General features: G+C 44.3%; 1 protein-coding gene across 4 annotated transcripts in view; it reads right to left on the bottom strand.

Moving 5' to 3' along the window:
- Positions 1-9,013, bottom strand: part of ADNP (activity dependent neuroprotector homeobox) — a 28,048-nt gene extending 19,035 nt beyond the window's left edge. The window contains exons 1-3 of one of the 4 annotated variants that reach the window (XM_059827230.1): positions 8,884-9,013; positions 3,715-3,873; positions 856-1,131 (exon numbers count right to left, since the gene is read on the bottom strand). In XM_059827230.1, coding sequence (XP_059683213.1) covers positions 856-1,131; positions 3,715-3,751 — 313 coding nt within the window. In that variant the 5' untranslated portion in view covers positions 3,752-3,873; positions 8,884-9,013. Of the gene's footprint in view, positions 1-855; positions 1,163-2,320; positions 2,367-3,714; positions 3,874-8,883 lie in introns of those variants that run through there. The other 3 variants (XM_059827231.1, XM_059827229.1, XM_009807758.2) reach the window with 3 other exon arrangements.
- Between the last annotated feature and the right edge of the window lie 7,797 nt (positions 9,014-16,810).

The raw sequence follows: 16,810 nt of genomic DNA, 5'->3' as shown, positions 1-16,810 counted from the left end.
AAAAAAAATTGTAACTCCAGATAAAAAGTCCTATATAAAATTTAATAAAAATGCAACTTTAGGTCTCCCTACTGTAATGTAAATATCTACTGTTTGTCAGTTTTTCAGATTTGATGCCAAGGTGTTGGCTGAATTTATCAAATCAAATGTGATGCCAACTGATTTGATGCCAACACCTTAGATCTAATGACACAGAAATGTACATCTCTAACTGACTGCTTCTTAAAAGCATTCTGTGAAATTTACACTTCCATACAACTTTTGTTAAATAATTCACCTTGGAATAAACCTGGGGACGCAACTGCAACTATCTCTTGGGCACGTTATTAAAAAGAATAACCTAAACCATCGGTTTTACCTTCTCTTACGAGCACGTTTGGTTGACCCTTCCTTTCCTAATGCTCTCATTTACTCATATTATGAAGACTGAGAAAACCTGAACTTTTTGGTGATCTGAAACACAGTATTATCAACTGTACTGTTGAAGAAAGTATTAGGTGTGAGCATGTGTGCAAACCAGACAATTTCATAAGCAATGTGTAAACCCAGCCTTTTCTATCCCATTGTGACTTTGAGTTTGTATACATCTATACTCAGATCAATCTTATCAAAATAATTAGCTCTGTAAGAACTATATAGTTCATTAAAGCAGATTTCCTATAAATTTGAAACTAAAAGATACTAGTATTTTCTGTTATTTCTGCCGTGCTTATAAAATGGAACTGTTCTTACTCTCTCTTTTCCCCTCTCCCCCTCATCATCCCTCTGCCGCTTCAAAAGGTCCGTCCTTTCGTCGCTCTTTCCCCCTTCCTCCTCATCCTTTCTTTGCTGGTTCTTGGCCTTCTTGGTCCTTACCTCGCTCATTTTCCCTCTTCTCATCTTCCCTGCGCCAATTCATAGCGTCCACATTCTTTCGTCGTTCTCTCTCATCCTGTCTCCACCGCTTCTTGATATCTTTGTCCTTAACTTGCTCATTTTCTCTCCTCTTCTCATCATCCCTGTGCCATTTTATTGTTTCTGCATTTTTCTGCGGCTCCACGCTTCTTTTGAGATAGTCTTGTCGCCTCCTCCTCTTTTTTAACATATCCCTTTCCCTGGCACGAGCCTGCTTTTCTTTCTGGGAAAGAAAAGCTTTACGGGGCATCATGAGCTGCTGCTGTACCTGTAATAATATCGTATCCATGGAATAATATACTATGCATGCACTCAGTCAGGCACCAAAAACTCTCATTTGGAGCTGAATACTTCAAATACTAAGCCAAGATAATTTACTGCTTCTTCTTTTTCCTTCGTAACCGTCTGCTAGCTCCCTATTAGATAATGACAGGCAAGTTGCTACGTTCAGCTCCAGGCACAACACCTAACTGGCACCTCTGCAGCTGGCGCACATGTAAAGTCAAGCCCCTAAAATCCCGGGCCTAAGCAGTAGGACTTCCTTCTCCTCCCCCTTACAACTCCTCCCACAGTTTTTAGCAGCCACTTGGCATTGCTGCCTCCAACTGAAGGAACAGGCTCATAAGAGTGGTGAAGGAAACTTGGGAATGTTCAAACCTTAGTTTCTTCTTACTGGAGATCTACATTTAATGAAACTTAAAGGTATTTATTTATCTTTTCAGACCTCCGTCTCTACCAAATTTGGTTGAAAATGGCCAACTTTTTTCCTGGCTGGGAGGAGGGAGAGGGGATTAGGAGACAAGCCACAATCTGAAAAATTGTATAAGCTTTGTTTCCTTGGGAAACCTGGCCAAAGCATTTAACTGCAGTTAATGAAATAAGTCCTGACTCATCTACTCAAACTTCCTCCAAGTATGTTATGTCTTGCTATTCACAAGAACAAAGGGAAAAAAAAAAAGAATTTGACTATTTACTTGGAGTTTCTGCCAACAGCATTCCTCATGAGTGGGGCTTTTTGGTTTTGTTTTTAAAGAAGTGTCAATGAAGACTACCTTTTAACAAATTGTTTTACTTTTGGTCATTTCTCTGTAGTCATCCAACATATTCTCATCTTTAAATTTACTGGTGTTAATATCTGCAATTTTGAAATCATGGAAAACAAAACAGACCACAGAAAGAATTTATACTATTACTAATACCCTTTAAATACTCTTCTGTACACATTGAGCAACGTTTCAGAAATGTCAGACTGCAGTTGTGGCCCAGGTTTGCGTTTTTTGTTTGGTTTTGAATTTTTTGTTTAGAAGAGAGTTTTGCAGAGGTCTAATCAAAATGAAAACTGCAGAAAGGACAAAATTACTAGATTAGAATACTTAAGCAAAGCCTAAAACAAAATGAAACAAATGTACTTTTAAAATTTAGCTACCTTATGGAAAGCACTTGTTCCCAGCATGCAATACTCCATCTTTCTCCTACAGAAAAAGCAATGTTTCAAACCCTTATTCTAAAAGCTGTTCCTTTTCCCTATATAATATACCCACACACACACTTAAACGCACTACTCTAAGTCCATTGCCTTTGTTCGGTATGTATCATGATCCCAGGGTTTTCATTACAATAATTCAAACCCAAATTTCTTAATATCCGTAATAATACTAACAGGAAAGGGCTGCAGCAGAGTGAAATAGCATAATCAAAAAAAATGCATGCAGTTTGGTAACAAGTTATTGCATAAACTCAGATTATGCTAAAAATTAAGAAGTGTAGGATAGCTTTCTACTAGACAGCCTGTTTTTAAGTATTAAATATTTCTCAGTAACAATTATCATTAAAATCAGAAAGCAATGACAATCCAGTATCAACATCATCAGTGCAACCCAGACACTGTAAATCATTAAAATAGTTTTAATTTCTCTATCGGCTGTGTGCCAGTTCTACATTACTGTTGTTTACTAGAGCAAACTTAACTTACTAACTTTTTAAAAGTACATTAACTTTTTAATTTTATCAGTAACCTGATTTTACTCCAATAACAATAGCATGTTAAAGTATATATATCATATTTCATGCAAATTATTCTCCTCCCCTCCACCCAAGGCAAGTACTGACATTGAAAATTGTCATTTTTAAAAAACACTTTTGGGACTAGGTTTTATATTTTCTTTCATTTGTTTTTTTTTGGTTGGTTGGTTGGGTTTTTTTGTTTTGTTTTGGTTTTTGTTGTGTGTCGTCATCCCCGCCCCCCGCATTTAGCTTTATCTTTGTAAATATCCCAGCCCACTTTGACAGACCAGTTTATAGACAAATGATAGAAAATATCTTAATAAAAAACATTTTAGTTGAATTTCCAAAATTAAACATTTTAATTGACATTCAAGTAAGAAATGTCAGATTCCAAGGAATAACTTAAAGGGACATCCAACTTAAATTATGTATCTTCAAACTTCCATATCACAAGTCACAGGTTTTTCCCCAGTTTGTTTCAGCATGAGAGTACTTCAGGCACTCTGGTCATTTCTCTTGCAGTCAAAATCATCATTCCCTTTTGCCTCTGTTGGTTTTAATAAACCAAAAGAGGGGGAAAATATTTAAACCAGGAAAGTAATTAATATGCAGTGAAGCTGCTAGACTGATTGAGTTCAAAGCCCCCCACCGCCCAATTTTTCTACAGTTCAAGTTGGTGTTCCTTTAAGTTCAAAATGTCCAAATGTCAGAAGTAAACAGTCAGAGCTATCCTTCCAACTATTTTTTGCCCATACTTTGCCAAATGAAAATCTTAACTCTTCCCAATCTATTCAGTACATATTATGAGGCATTTACCTCCAAAATTAATGGTGCTTGGGCGTCTCAGACTCATTGGACAAGTTTCATGCAAAAGCCTCCAAAAATAATTCTCCTTCCAGAACGCCCACCTCAGCGATTATATTACACCTACTGTGTGAGGCCAAAGCCCGGACATAGAAGAAGGATCATATCCTGCTGTACAAAACAAAGTGTTAAAGACAAGAGATAAGAAATGTAATAAGGGCAATCTTACATTTATAACGTATGTTTCATTGCGAAGTACTCCAAAGCTAATTATAAACCACATTTACAGTACCTTTACTGACACGGAGATACTGTAGCGTGCACTCCAGCAAGTTAACAGTGCTGCAGGAAGTTTTAGCAGGTTGGTGGCTTAAACAACATATTCTGCTGGGTGATGCTACCTGAGGAATATTTTGGTGCTCAGATTTCAATTAAGTTAACCAAGTCAGAAATCCAGCAGGATACAGAGACGAATACTCCTATTCACACTTCATATAACCTTTTGACTGAAGTGGTTAGGACCTCAGTTTACACCTCATCTGAGCTATTAGTACCAGCAGCATAGCTGCACCCTGTATAGATGATGTACACTTAGCAAAATACCAACAGCACTTCCTTGTACAGGTAATTTTTCCTAGAAGGTTCCCATACACACACAGTCCCACCTTACATTACAAGACAATGGGAGAATCAAATAGGTGACACAGCCACAACCCTAGGGACGTACATTCATTTAGGAAGGATTCAGATTAAAATTTTGTTACAATGCTGCTAGTAGGAGAATGTGGAGTAAATCTTTTTGGGTAATGGCATGTAAATGATTGTGATTCTGTAGGAAGACTGATACCTCTTCAACTCACATCACCCATGGACAGAAACTCAGTCTTGAACAGACTGGAAACACAAGACATAACATTAATATCATGAAGTCTGGAACAACCAAATCTAAAGCTTATAAAAGCAGAATATGTTGAGTCATTTATAATTACTTTTCCAAGTAATAAGGGGTTTTACTGCTTAAAATTGTTAGATTTTAATCTCTGTTGATTATTGAGACAGAACATCCACAGGTTAAAGTACAGATTGTTCTTTTTCAGCAAGTATGGTTTCAACAGAAGATACTAAAATGTTCTAAGAAATTAAAAAATACAAAATTCTCAAAATACTTGACATTGAGGCAAAACTGAATATTGCATAAGCTTTAACAAGATCACTAGCCGTATCTTCAAATAGGTAAGGATGATGGGTTATTTTGTTTCATACTGGATTATTTTATAACCAGAAAGTAGAATTTGTGCCCCTGTAATTCTATCAAGGCCAAATTACCTCTCTCCCACTGAATCCTCACTGCAGAAAGCATACTTCTGGATGAGGACTGATCAGCCTTGAGAGCAGATCAGTGACAATTAATGTATCAGTCTGAAGATATGAACACTGAGCACAGGGAAGTACTTCATCCCTTACTGGGCCTCCCGAAGACTGAGTATCATTTCCCTGCATTGTGTTGCTGACAAGAATCACCAAGCATCTGGCATTTTTCTGACTTTATATAATCCAAAATTCTTTTATTTTAGCCCTTATTGGGCTAGTATTTTAAGTTGAAGTTGTTCTTGGTTTACATATAACCGCAACATAGTAGCATATATCAGAGCTGACAGCAGCTGTATGTTCCTGGCAAAATGAAACAAGACTGTTAGTTTCTTGATACTATGCTCTTTATCTCCCTATTCCAAATGCATTTATTTAAAATAAGGTCTACTTTTCATGATTTGCCCAGCTAACTGCATTTAATAGCATGCTCTGAAAAGGCAGCCATGAAATATATTTCTAAAGGCGGCTGTTAGTGCAACATTGAGTGAAATCTCTTAAAATACAAGAAAAATATACAAGAAAATTAACCTATGGTTCCCACAGCAATAGAAAAGCAGCCTCCTCACGTATGCAGGTTAGATGATGCTATACAGTATGATGGTGTATAATATTCTTTATTCACATGAGGACAATGATGGCCTGTCCCTGCAGCAAGGTGGAGGCTGAGACTCTGGGAGCGGACAATTCCAGGACAGCTGAGCAAGAAAGAGTGATAGTCAGGAAGCAGAAAGGTATCTCAGGGAAGAGTGAGCAAATCAAAAATACCAGAAGCAGAAACATTGGGGAGAACAGAGAAACTGGAAGAATTGAAAACTACCGAAAACTTCCTTGAAAAGGTAAGAGTTGCAATTTAATACCTCCCCTCCCTGCACTGAGTGAATAAAGAGTCTACTCCCAACGTCTATCACTGGCTTACATTAAGCATTTTCACTTTCTTCTGTTGGACTCTTCTCTTTCCTCCTTACTTAAGCACTTCTGGCCTAGTTTTCAGAGGGCTATGCACCCACATCTCCTCTGAAGGTAATGAGATTTGCAGTTTAACAGCACATCTGAAATGCCGGACAACTAAGGGTTCATTTTTCAAGCCCGCTATAATCCTAGGATGGAGGCTGTTTTGTAACAGCATGCGCTCTCATGGCAACATTTTAAACAGAGAGCACTTCCTTAGCCCTATCAGCTCAACCATCTGCAACACCAAGCTTCTGCCCGTGTAACATGCTGGTCTTCAGCTAACCTCTAATAAACACCTCTCAACTCCAACTAGATAATTCTGTGTGCACAGCTGCCGTGGTAGACCCAGGACTTAAATTCAACCTTCATCTAGCACATCAGCAAGCACAAGCCCCCAAGCCCTTTAAGTTGTGTCTATATCCAAGGTCCTTTAACTTGCGTCTGTATCCAAACCAGGACTAGGCACATTAGAAAGATATAAAGTGAACAGAAAACCCAAATCAAACCCTCTGGAAAAACCTGACATGTTGTTTTAAAACTAAGATTATTGGAACTGAAGGAAATCAACACATGTATTTTGCTATCTGGTCAAAGCATTGTAAAACTTTTGCAGCAGTGTGCACATGAAACCACCCCATCTCCCCCTCACAGTCAAACAGTTTATTTCTTAAAAGTCCCTTTGTCAAAAAAAAAAAAAAAAAATTTAAAATAACTTCAGGGATTAAATTAGCTACCTTCAAAAAAATTTCAAGTTGTGTGTCAAACAAAAAAAGACTGTTTCACACCACTTCTCTGGACATCCTATGTAAATATTTCTTCAGGAGAGGAGATAAGCCCATCTAAAATGTGGTACTAAAAAATTCAAAACACCCCACTTAAAATCCTGTGGAGGAAAGTCTTAGGCTAAAAATCTTAACATGCCGTTTCAGTGGTTATATGCAATTTTCAGCAAGGGCTTATGAAACTGTTTTATCTCTTGGTTTTGGAGCTTACTGTCTGGCTTCAGCTTGGTGACTTGCACCAAGAACTCCAACTTCCCATCGGATGTAAAACTTCTATGGGAGACAGTTCTAGCGAAAAGAATCAGTAAGGCTGATATGTCTTACTCTCCATTAATTTTTTATTTAAAGGTTAAAAAAATATCTTCTGCAGTCCAGCAGACAGGGATCTTCTAAGTCATTCACACACTTCTCATTCTTGCTCGATTTCTGGAATTTTCCACTGGTGCCAGAAGCTCCATCTGGTGGGTGTGTACACTAACTGCAAAACTGAAAGGGAATTAACTATTTCCTTATCAACTTTTGTTTAGTAGTAAAAGTTTGTACACTGCGTAATTTTTATGCCCCAATATAAAACACAAAATAGCCAAATTTCAATTGCTCTGGGAACCACAACTCCTTATTTCTATTCTTGATTAATAATCTGCTATCTTACGCTCTGCTGGGAATTTCTGTTGGGTTTTCTTATTTTGATGACATAGGCTGAAGTATGTTAAAGAACGCTGTTAGCTAAATTTGAACATTTTCTAAAGAAGAATCTTTTGAATGCACATGATAAAAACCACAGCAGTTCTGGCAATCTCTACTGCATTCTGTAAAGCAGTTTTAAATGGCATCCATTCTCTAGGGCATGCTATACTTCAGTGTATAGGAAATTTTAAATTAGAGGCACTAACAGCTCAAGAAGTAGGCTTACACACCTACTGCCATCTTAAATAGTACCTTTTGTGACTGTTCAAGATCTCAGAGGATCAACATTTATATGCATCCACATATGTACAGTGAAATCAGTATGTAACATACATACTCAATATGATAGCTTCATTTGTTTAGGGCTATTTCTTAAAGATTTCAGTTTGAAATGTAATAAAGCCTGCACATCTTGCTGAAATTTGAAATCAAGACTGGAGATCATTGAAGCACGAAGGACATTATTTGCTTACACCATGATATCCACACTTCAGTGATCAGGAAAAAAGGCTGCATGAATATGCTCTACAATTCCAAAATAATTCTCATCTAGATTGTAGCTAAGCACGAACAAACCCAGAATAAAAATTATTTTGGAAATATAATCATGTTTCATGAATTAGCAGTTACCATTTAAATTAAATCGAGAATCACCTTGAATTTTTCAATCCAAAGCTCACAAAAACATTTGAGTAATTAAACAAAGCGGCACAGAAGTCTCTGTAAAATGTGCAAGAACGAAGCATGTAATCAATATACATGTAATTTATGACTGGATTACACCAATTGTGAAACTGCAATCAGGTTAGACTGCAAGTGAAAATGGTAGTCCTGTCTTCTCTGTGTCATGTTTTCCTGACATCACCACTGTGTCAGCAGCCAGAGCAGAGACCAGCTGAAAAGGAGTGTTTTTCAGGTGGAGCAGTTCCTTCACTCACCCAAGCAGAAGTGCTAGGACTGGTACAAGTAAGGTGGCAGGAAGTGTGGCTCATACCACCCCTTCCAGTGGCAGCACACAGATATATTTAAACCAACAGTGAAACTGCATCCCTTACTGTGTCCTAACTAGCAAAATGCATTGCTTGCATGCTGGTATAAGTGGCAGAACAAATCAACGAAACAAAAGAGAGCATACAAATACTTTTACAAGCTCATCCAAAACCCTGCCAATACATGCTTTCTCAGATAGTAGATATATTAGATATTGAAAGGATCTCACCAACTGGCTAGCATCTGAGTGTAAAAATAGTCGGTGAAGTAGGCTGATGCTAATTGTTTTTCCTTTGCCTTACCACTTCACACACGCTATGCACAAAAGCTGGCATTACATGATTGGGTAAAGTCTGTAAACAAGAGCTTAAAATCAGTCTTACCACTTCACATTTCTTACCTCTTTCCCTTTCTGTCTAAGCATAGCTCCCAAGTGTTCCAATCCCTGACTACATTCCAGCGTTAATCCACCTCAGCTACTGCTGTCTTCGGTCTGACTCAGGAACCTTCAATATTCGAAAGGCTTCATAGCAGCAGCAGCAGGAATGGGGAAACAAAACAAAACAAAAGATCACAAACTTAAGTTTTACTTTTTAGGGGGAAAAAAGCATTTTAAGACAATTATTTTGCCTACTTAGATTTCAAGAGACATTTTGCCCCCTTACTGTTGCTGCTATGAATCTGCATCACTAACAACTTATTTGGCCCAGCTGCAGCACAAGCAAAGAACTATCAGATCCAGAGTCACATCAGAAATCTATACACAGAAGAGGTGAAAAGGGGTGAAAGAAAGAATGCCTGAAGGATGAGGCCTGAAAGAGAGAAGAGGCGCTGGGAGTAGGGAAGAAACATCAAACAGTGAAGCCAGGCTTGAGAGCATGCCCTTTCCTACGTTTAAATGACTGGATGAGCTGAAGAGTGCTACTTCAGTGGACCGGCTATTTACACAGTTACTTAATTTCTACTTCTTGTAAATTGTTTTAGATACTACTTGAGAAGTAGATTTTAAATGAAACATTTTGCCACATGATCTGAATAGTCAGGAACCTGCAGGTGTGATGTGTTCATAGAGTCAACTACACAGGTTTAGGACCCAACAGCCAGTATCAGTTTTCATCCAAATCATCTTTAATGCCACCTTTAAAAAAAAAGGATATAAATGGTGGTAACTGAAAGTGACTCACTGCAGAAAAAATGGTATTTATTCCACTCTTATTCAAAACCATCAACCATCATACACATTCAAAAGTAGACACTAAATTCGAGCCTCATGTTTGCCTTTCAACATCAGCTAGCTATATAGTGAAGCTCTGAACAATGTCATTTTTTCCTTGAAGCATATGGCCCCCAGGTAGATAAATAAGAGTTACACCCTCTCTAAAAATGTTTTTATTCAAATCTAGAACATTTATTTGGCTTTTATAGCAGATCTAAGTACTTCCTGAAAGCTCAAAATGAACAGGTCAATTGGGCCATCCTGACTAGTAAAGCAAGGGTATTCTTCCCAAAATGGGTCAGGGGAGTCAAAACAAACCTTTTTACATATACAGAAGGTATAGGATTTTTTTTTTTAAACTCAATTAACATAATCAGGGGTTCTTTTTCTTCCAATGCATATACATACATTTACATTATCCTTAAACCAGTACCTTTTATTCTTATCTCCACAGCTTATACTATTATTAGGAAACATACACTTGTATAAACATACTTATTTATATGAGCAGGACTACCTCCATATTAACAAGTATACTGTTACAATTATGTTAATAAAAACCATGCCCAACATATAAAAAAGAAAATATATCTAAGCATATAGTAGATCTTAATTTAATAGAATGAAAAATACTGTGGTGCTTGTTTAGATGCAGGCCAACATAGTCAGCTGTTATCTCTTTTAAACAAGCCTGTTACATGCATCTTAAAAAAAATCACAGCAAACATTGTGTTATTAACATACAAACTCAGCTGAACTAATAATTTTAAAAATACCCCATCTTTGCCCATGCAGATAAAGCAGATCAAGTGACACCTGTGGACCACACTAATCAGCTGATCAGCTGCAGCCCCACAGTTATTCACGGCCTCTCTCCTGGCACCCCTGTCCTACAGAATTTAGAATATGACCCTCATCATATCTGATGCTGTTTTGTTCATTCCTGATGTATAAAATTTTGTCTCTCTCAAACCAATTTCAAGTAGTGGAGCAAAGATAACTTCCCCTTCTGAAAAAAAAAAAACCAACCCAAAAACCCCAAAACCCCAAGAACAAAAAACCCCAACGAATTTCCTATCTAGCCAGTAAATCTTATTTGCATTCACCTCAAAATAAATACATTAACCCATGAGCACTGTCTCTGCTCCCACAAAATCATTTGTTCCAATTTCTTTCTTTACAGCAGAAAAATCAGCTGCCATCTTACTAAAAAGTTATAAAATACACATTTGGACTATATGAGTTTTGACTACTGATAGGATTCTGATATAATTATGTATTCCAGGAATGCTACTTTAAATTTTAATATTTACTTTCAATATTTACTATTATTATGGAGTGGTAAAACTGGGTTGGGAATAATCATCTATTATTCACTCTGCAGTGTGTCAGAAGCAAAACTTACCTTCCACAGAAAATTTGTACGTGCATTCATCTAGAATTTAATAGCGAATTCAGTAACTGTGGAGTTCAGTTTGGTAAGTACCTAACAAATGATACTTTATACTATTAAAGCTTAATTAAAATGCTGTGGTAATATACCACTGTGACACATACCAATTCTGAAAATGCTAATGGGCATCTTCTGACAACTGGTAACTTCTATCCTACATATACAGAAAAAAAATTAAGTTATTCATCTCATCCTGAAGAGCACAGTCTTCCTAGATGTTTTGTTTGTGCAGCTAATGCTTAATGCTGTAGGGCATGAACTTCCAAAACAGTCAAGAAGTTCCTCTCCTGTGAAGGTTTTTCATTCCTAAGCACTGAGCAGCGGACACTGTTCACCACTTGTCTGTCTTACCTACAGGCGAATGCAGCCACCTTTCACCTTCCCCTTTCCTTGCATATCCAAACATCATCTCCCTCCTAAAACTTAACACAAGTGATCTTACAAGCTCTTTATGACTTTTAAGCTCTAGTAGTTCCACACAATATACTTTCAAGCATAAATAGTAGTAGCCTAAAGAGATGCTTTCTATAAACCTGTCTGACGGACCATCACTTCAAGTTTTAAAAAAAAAAAATTTTTTTAAATAATGGGGCATTAGAAAGAGATCAGTTTGCAATGATCTCAGAGAGTTGTCCCCAAACACTGAATGCATCTCATTTCTATTAGATACCAAAAAGTCATTTTTAAAAGTTAATTAAGAAATAATATTAATTTTAGTAAAGGGCAGCTTACTATTAAAAATAGTACAATTTAGCTTAGTATTACTTTTGGAGGAGAACAAGTTATTCATTGTGTGTCAAACAGGACACCTCCATTTTGACCGAAATTTATTTGCTGTAATAATCTTCAGGAAAGGTAACAATCATGTTACAACCCATCAGCCCCAAGTGCCATTTTATTAACAACAGTACGTTTCTCTTCTGTTGTCTCTTTTTAATGTTTTAACATTTCAACGCATATCATGGTAGACGTTGATCTGCTGATATCAAATTACTGCCCAGCATCTGCGAACGCACATCTAAAAAGGAACCAAGCTTTGGTTTGTTTTGTTACTAAAAGCAAAAAAAGAAAATAAAAAGCTTTTCTGTTTTTTAAACAGGATGATCCATCTTTCTCACCTAGAAGGATGGTAACTTGTAATTATTAGAGTTACCAGAGTCCCCAAGTCAAAGTTTTTCCCAAGTAGCTGAGACCCTGCAAGAGGAAACAACGCTGGTGGCCTGCAGCACATACAGGCTGTGCGACACAGGAGCCAGCTAAGGTTGGTCCATGCTACCCTGACAGGTAGGAATGGCGCGTCTCCGTTATCTCACACCTTGAACCTCCAAACAGAAATAGAAAACAGTAGTAAAAATAAATAGAAACATAGCTAGTAAAAACAACTTAAAAAAAAGTGAACGGCTCTAAAAGGAATGAAAACCTCTTTCACACCTAGCAAATGGCTTAAATACACCCAATAAACAAAGACCATCAAAACGTCAAAGTGCCCAGCTATCCGGACTCTCGCCTATGGCCCCAGACAAAGCACTCGATGCTTTAGCAACGCCCCACGCTGTAAGTTTCTGCCGCTGCAGCCATGCGCTCAGAACGTGTGAAAAAAGCCATGCAAGTTTATAAAGCAAATGGCACCACAAGCCACAACCAAGTTTTGATACAGTTACTATCATCCTGCACAGAGCCTCGCGCACGAGCCTTGCACAACCGCTCCAGGCCCTCTCACCCCCCCGCCGCCCACCTCTCCCGTGCCACCCCCAGCGCTGCCCCCCGACCGCGACGGCAGCGGCCCCGAGGCCCCCAGCGGGCGGGCGAGCGAGCTCGGCTCCGGGACGGCAGGTACGATGCCAGCAGCACGCCGGGGCCCGTCCCGCCCGGCGCAGGGGGCCGGAGCGCGGCGGCGGGGCTGCAGACGGCGCTTTGCGGCCGCGCCGCCGGCCCTCCCCCGCCCGCCCCCCCCAGCCCCGCCGCAGCCCTGCCCGGCGAGGGGAGGGCGCCCCCTACTGCCTCCCTCCCGCACTCCGCGCCGCCGACTGGGCTGCGGTGCATTTTGGGTGGGGGCTGGTATTTTTCTTCCACGGCCATCAACCGGGAGCAGCAGTACCGATGTAACGGGGGGGGGGGGGGGGGGGGGGGGGGGGGGCTGGGGGCGAGGGGGCACCACCAGCATCGCGTACGCCGTGGTACTTGTTTTGGAAATCTCGCGCCCCCCCCCCCCCCCCCCCCCCGCCTCCCCCGCCCCCGGGCCGCAGCCGCCAAGTGAAGGGGGTGCGTGACAAGGGGGGTGCAGCTCCCGGCAGCAGAGCGAGGCTTTAGGGTTTGATTTCCCCCGCCTTTGTCTGAGAAAGGGCTGTCGGTAACTATAGCCCAGGGTAGGGAAAGGAGGGATGGGTGAGTCAAGGTTGCTCCATCCTGCAGCTGGTGCGCGGCTCAGGATAGCAGCCGCCGATCGCGCCTTTTCCCGCGGGCAGAGCCACCGCGGCTGCCGGCGCGAGGCTGCTCCCCATTCATCGCACGGCAGCCGGCGCTGCTCGCCGACCTCGCTCCAGCGCCAACTCCGCCGGCGGGGACCGGCGCCCGGCTGCCGGCGCGCTGCGGGCAGCGCCGGGATGCCGGACCCATTCACCGACTCGTCATCCCGCTCCACCTCGCCTTACCGCCAGCGCAGCCCTCGCCATCGCAGCCGCTCTCGGGACACATCCGTGTGCGGTCCCCCCTACCGGGAGGGGGAAGGGAGGAGGCTGGGACTGCATCTGCCGCGCGGGCCCCGGGCAGGAGGGAGGGAAGCCGGCAGCGTAGCGGTCCCCGCAGCCGGCCGGAGCGGAACCGGCCTCCGTAAGGCGGCGAAGTCTCTTCAACATGTGTGCGGCCGGGGGAGGGGGCCCGCCTGCCAACTCCGCAGCCCCCCGGCGGCAGCGGGCAGGGCGGCGGGCACGGCGCGGCGCTCCTGCCCCTCGGGGCGGGCGCGGGACTCCCGCCCCGCCGCCGGGCTGGGGGACGGGGCTGCCGGGGGCCGCGGCACCGCCGGGCGGAGGGAGGGAGGGAGGGAGAGAGGGGGCGGGCGGGGGCTGCCCCCGCCCGGGTCGGACCGCGGACTCACGCACACACCTACCTGACTGGGGCTCTCCTCAGCAGCGAGGGCGGGCGCTCCCCCGGCACCTCTGGCTGGGGGTGGGGGTGCGCGGAGCTGCCTCCCTGGCGCCGCCCGGGTCCCTGGGCGGGCGGGCGGAGCGGAGCCGGCGGCGGCGCGGGGGAGACAAAGGGGGCTGGATGGCGGGGGGGCGAGTGTGCGGGGGGTGGCCTATGGTGAGCGGGTCCCGGGGGGCGGGGGCGGCGGCGGCGGCGGCTTCACTGGGCTCGGTCCCCGGGGCGGGGGGTGTGGGGCTCCGGGGCGGGGGGGGGGAGGGGGGGGGGGGGCTCCCTGGGCGCCCTGCAGACAATACAGCCGGGTCCCTCCTGCCCAGAACCTGCCCTGGCCAAGATGGCGGCCGAGAAAGAGCGGAAGTGACGCGAGACTCTCATTAGCATACGGGACTCATTGTCCGGCGGGAGGGGAGGGGGCCGCGCCCCGGGGGGGAGGGGGCCCGAGCCCCGGTGGATTCCCGCTGGCCTGGCCCCCATCCCGCCCCGCGGGCCGCGCCCCGCCGGCGGCGGGCGGGCGGGTTACATAACTCCGCCGAGGCGGGGCGGGGGGGGGTGGTGGGGGGTGGGCTCTCGCGAGAGAAACGGAGGGAGCCGCCGGCGGCGGGATCTACCCCGGCCCCGCTAGGAGGCGCCGCGCCCTGCGGCTGGGTCCGGAGAGGCAGCTGACGCCGCCCGGTTATCCCTCCGCCGCCCCCAGCCGGGACTACATCCTGTCCTGAGGGGCCTCCGCCGCCGGGGCGGGGGCAGGCGCCTGGCGAGCAACACGCCCACGTGACCGCGCTGCGCGCACGTGACCGCGCGGCCGGCAGCACACGGTCTCGTGCCGCGGAGAGCGGCGGCCCCGGCGGCGCCTCAGGGCGCGCCCGCCCCGCTCCGCGCGCCGCCGCCGGCCCTCAGCCCGCCCCCGGGGCGGGGCGGGGCCACCCCGCGCACGGCGGCCCCCGGGGACCGCGCCCCGCCCCGCCCCGCGCCCCGCGGCGGAGCCCCCGGCGCCCGCGCCTCGCCTCACACCATGGACAGCGCAGCCGGCGGCGCGGCCCGGGGGGCCGGGGCCGGGGCCGGGGCCGGGGCCGCCTTCCCCTTCGCGCCGGCCTCGAGGCGGCCCGCCTCAGGCGTCGGGCGGGCGCCTGGGAGCGGCCCGGGCCCGGGTGTGCGCTTCCTGAGCCACCGCCCCGGCCTGCAGGACGGCCGGGCTGGTCGGTCCCGGACCCGCGGTAAGCCGCAGGCCCGGCTCGGCCGGAGGGAGGGGGGCTTCGAGTTGGGCGGCGGCTGTTTTGGTGCCTCAGTAGGGTCCCAGACGGCAAAGTCTTTCATAAACTACGAGGAGATCGATCAGGAAATGTGGTGAGGTGACAGCGGACCTGTCTGAGGTACACACTGCTGCTCTCTGAGATCTAAATTTACCGTACTTGGGCTTCATTCGCTGACGGCAAGCAGTGGCCCAAAGGTGGGTGCGTGTCACGCTTCTGGTGAGCTCCGTGCGTACGTGTGCACGCACACATACGTGCAGTAGACAGATAATCGACTTCACCAGTGTCATTCCAGAGCGGTAACACTTGGGTCATGACAAGACTCCACATGCGATTCTTCCTTGTGGATAGAGACAAACGTGCTCAAGATCTCTTCAAGAAACGAGGCCCAAATCTATAGCACAGTAAAAAAACATTCTACGAGTGAAAGAGAATGATGGCTTTTGGTACTTCAAAAGTACACAAACACTTGAAGGATGAAGTAAAGTGTAAATCCTTCCATCCTCAGCGTTCAAAACCTTTCTGAGTCAGTGGCATGTATTATAGTTAAGCCTTTCTATACTAGAAAGAGAAGTCCCGTGTTTTTGAATCATTGCCTGAAGTATAAAAGCATATATAAAAGCGTAGAAAAGTTGTCATAAATTACTTAGACTTCATAAAACTCAAGGATCTCCTACATTTTCAAGTGACTGATACCCTGAAAATGTGTACGCCACTGTGTTTATCACAATTCACATAAATAGCTTTTATGAAGAATTTAGTGACATTTTATTGTATTTGTTAGCTTACTTTAAGACTTTCTAGCTCGGCAGAATTTAGAAGTACGCTACTTGTCACTGTCTGCAAATCACACCTTTATTTCACCAGGTACTCTCATGGTATCTTCACATTAGTGGCCATAAGAATCAGTAAGTCACAGAAAGAGTCTTTCTTTTACAACAGAATGGAAATAGACAAAACTTACCTGCAAAAACAAAGCTTGTGCTTTAGCATTACAAGGGTTTCTAGAACTGAGGTACGTAGAAGTTCCTCTGCGATATACATAGGTGGAATGTCTCAACTAAGGAAAGCAGAGAAAGCTGGTTTGGTTTTTTCTGTAACAACTTCAGTTTGCCTTCCAAGAGTAGCTATTTTTTCTTTGATGGCGCAATTAAGAAAGTATGTTGGAAAACATTTCTGAAACGTTGTTAAGTCAGTACCATATTCAGAAGCTATCAACTAACTTCATGGCCGCTTAAGCCAGTTTGATTGCTATCGACTAAAATACACA

Source organism: Gavia stellata, chromosome 20 (genome assembly GCF_030936135.1).
Source record: "Gavia stellata isolate bGavSte3 chromosome 20, bGavSte3.hap2, whole genome shotgun sequence".
In the NCBI taxonomy this organism is placed as follows: Eukaryota; Metazoa; Chordata; class Aves; order Gaviiformes; family Gaviidae; genus Gavia; species Gavia stellata.
Note: the sequence above shows the minus strand (reverse complement) of the source record. Positions and strands in the feature narration are given on the sequence as shown.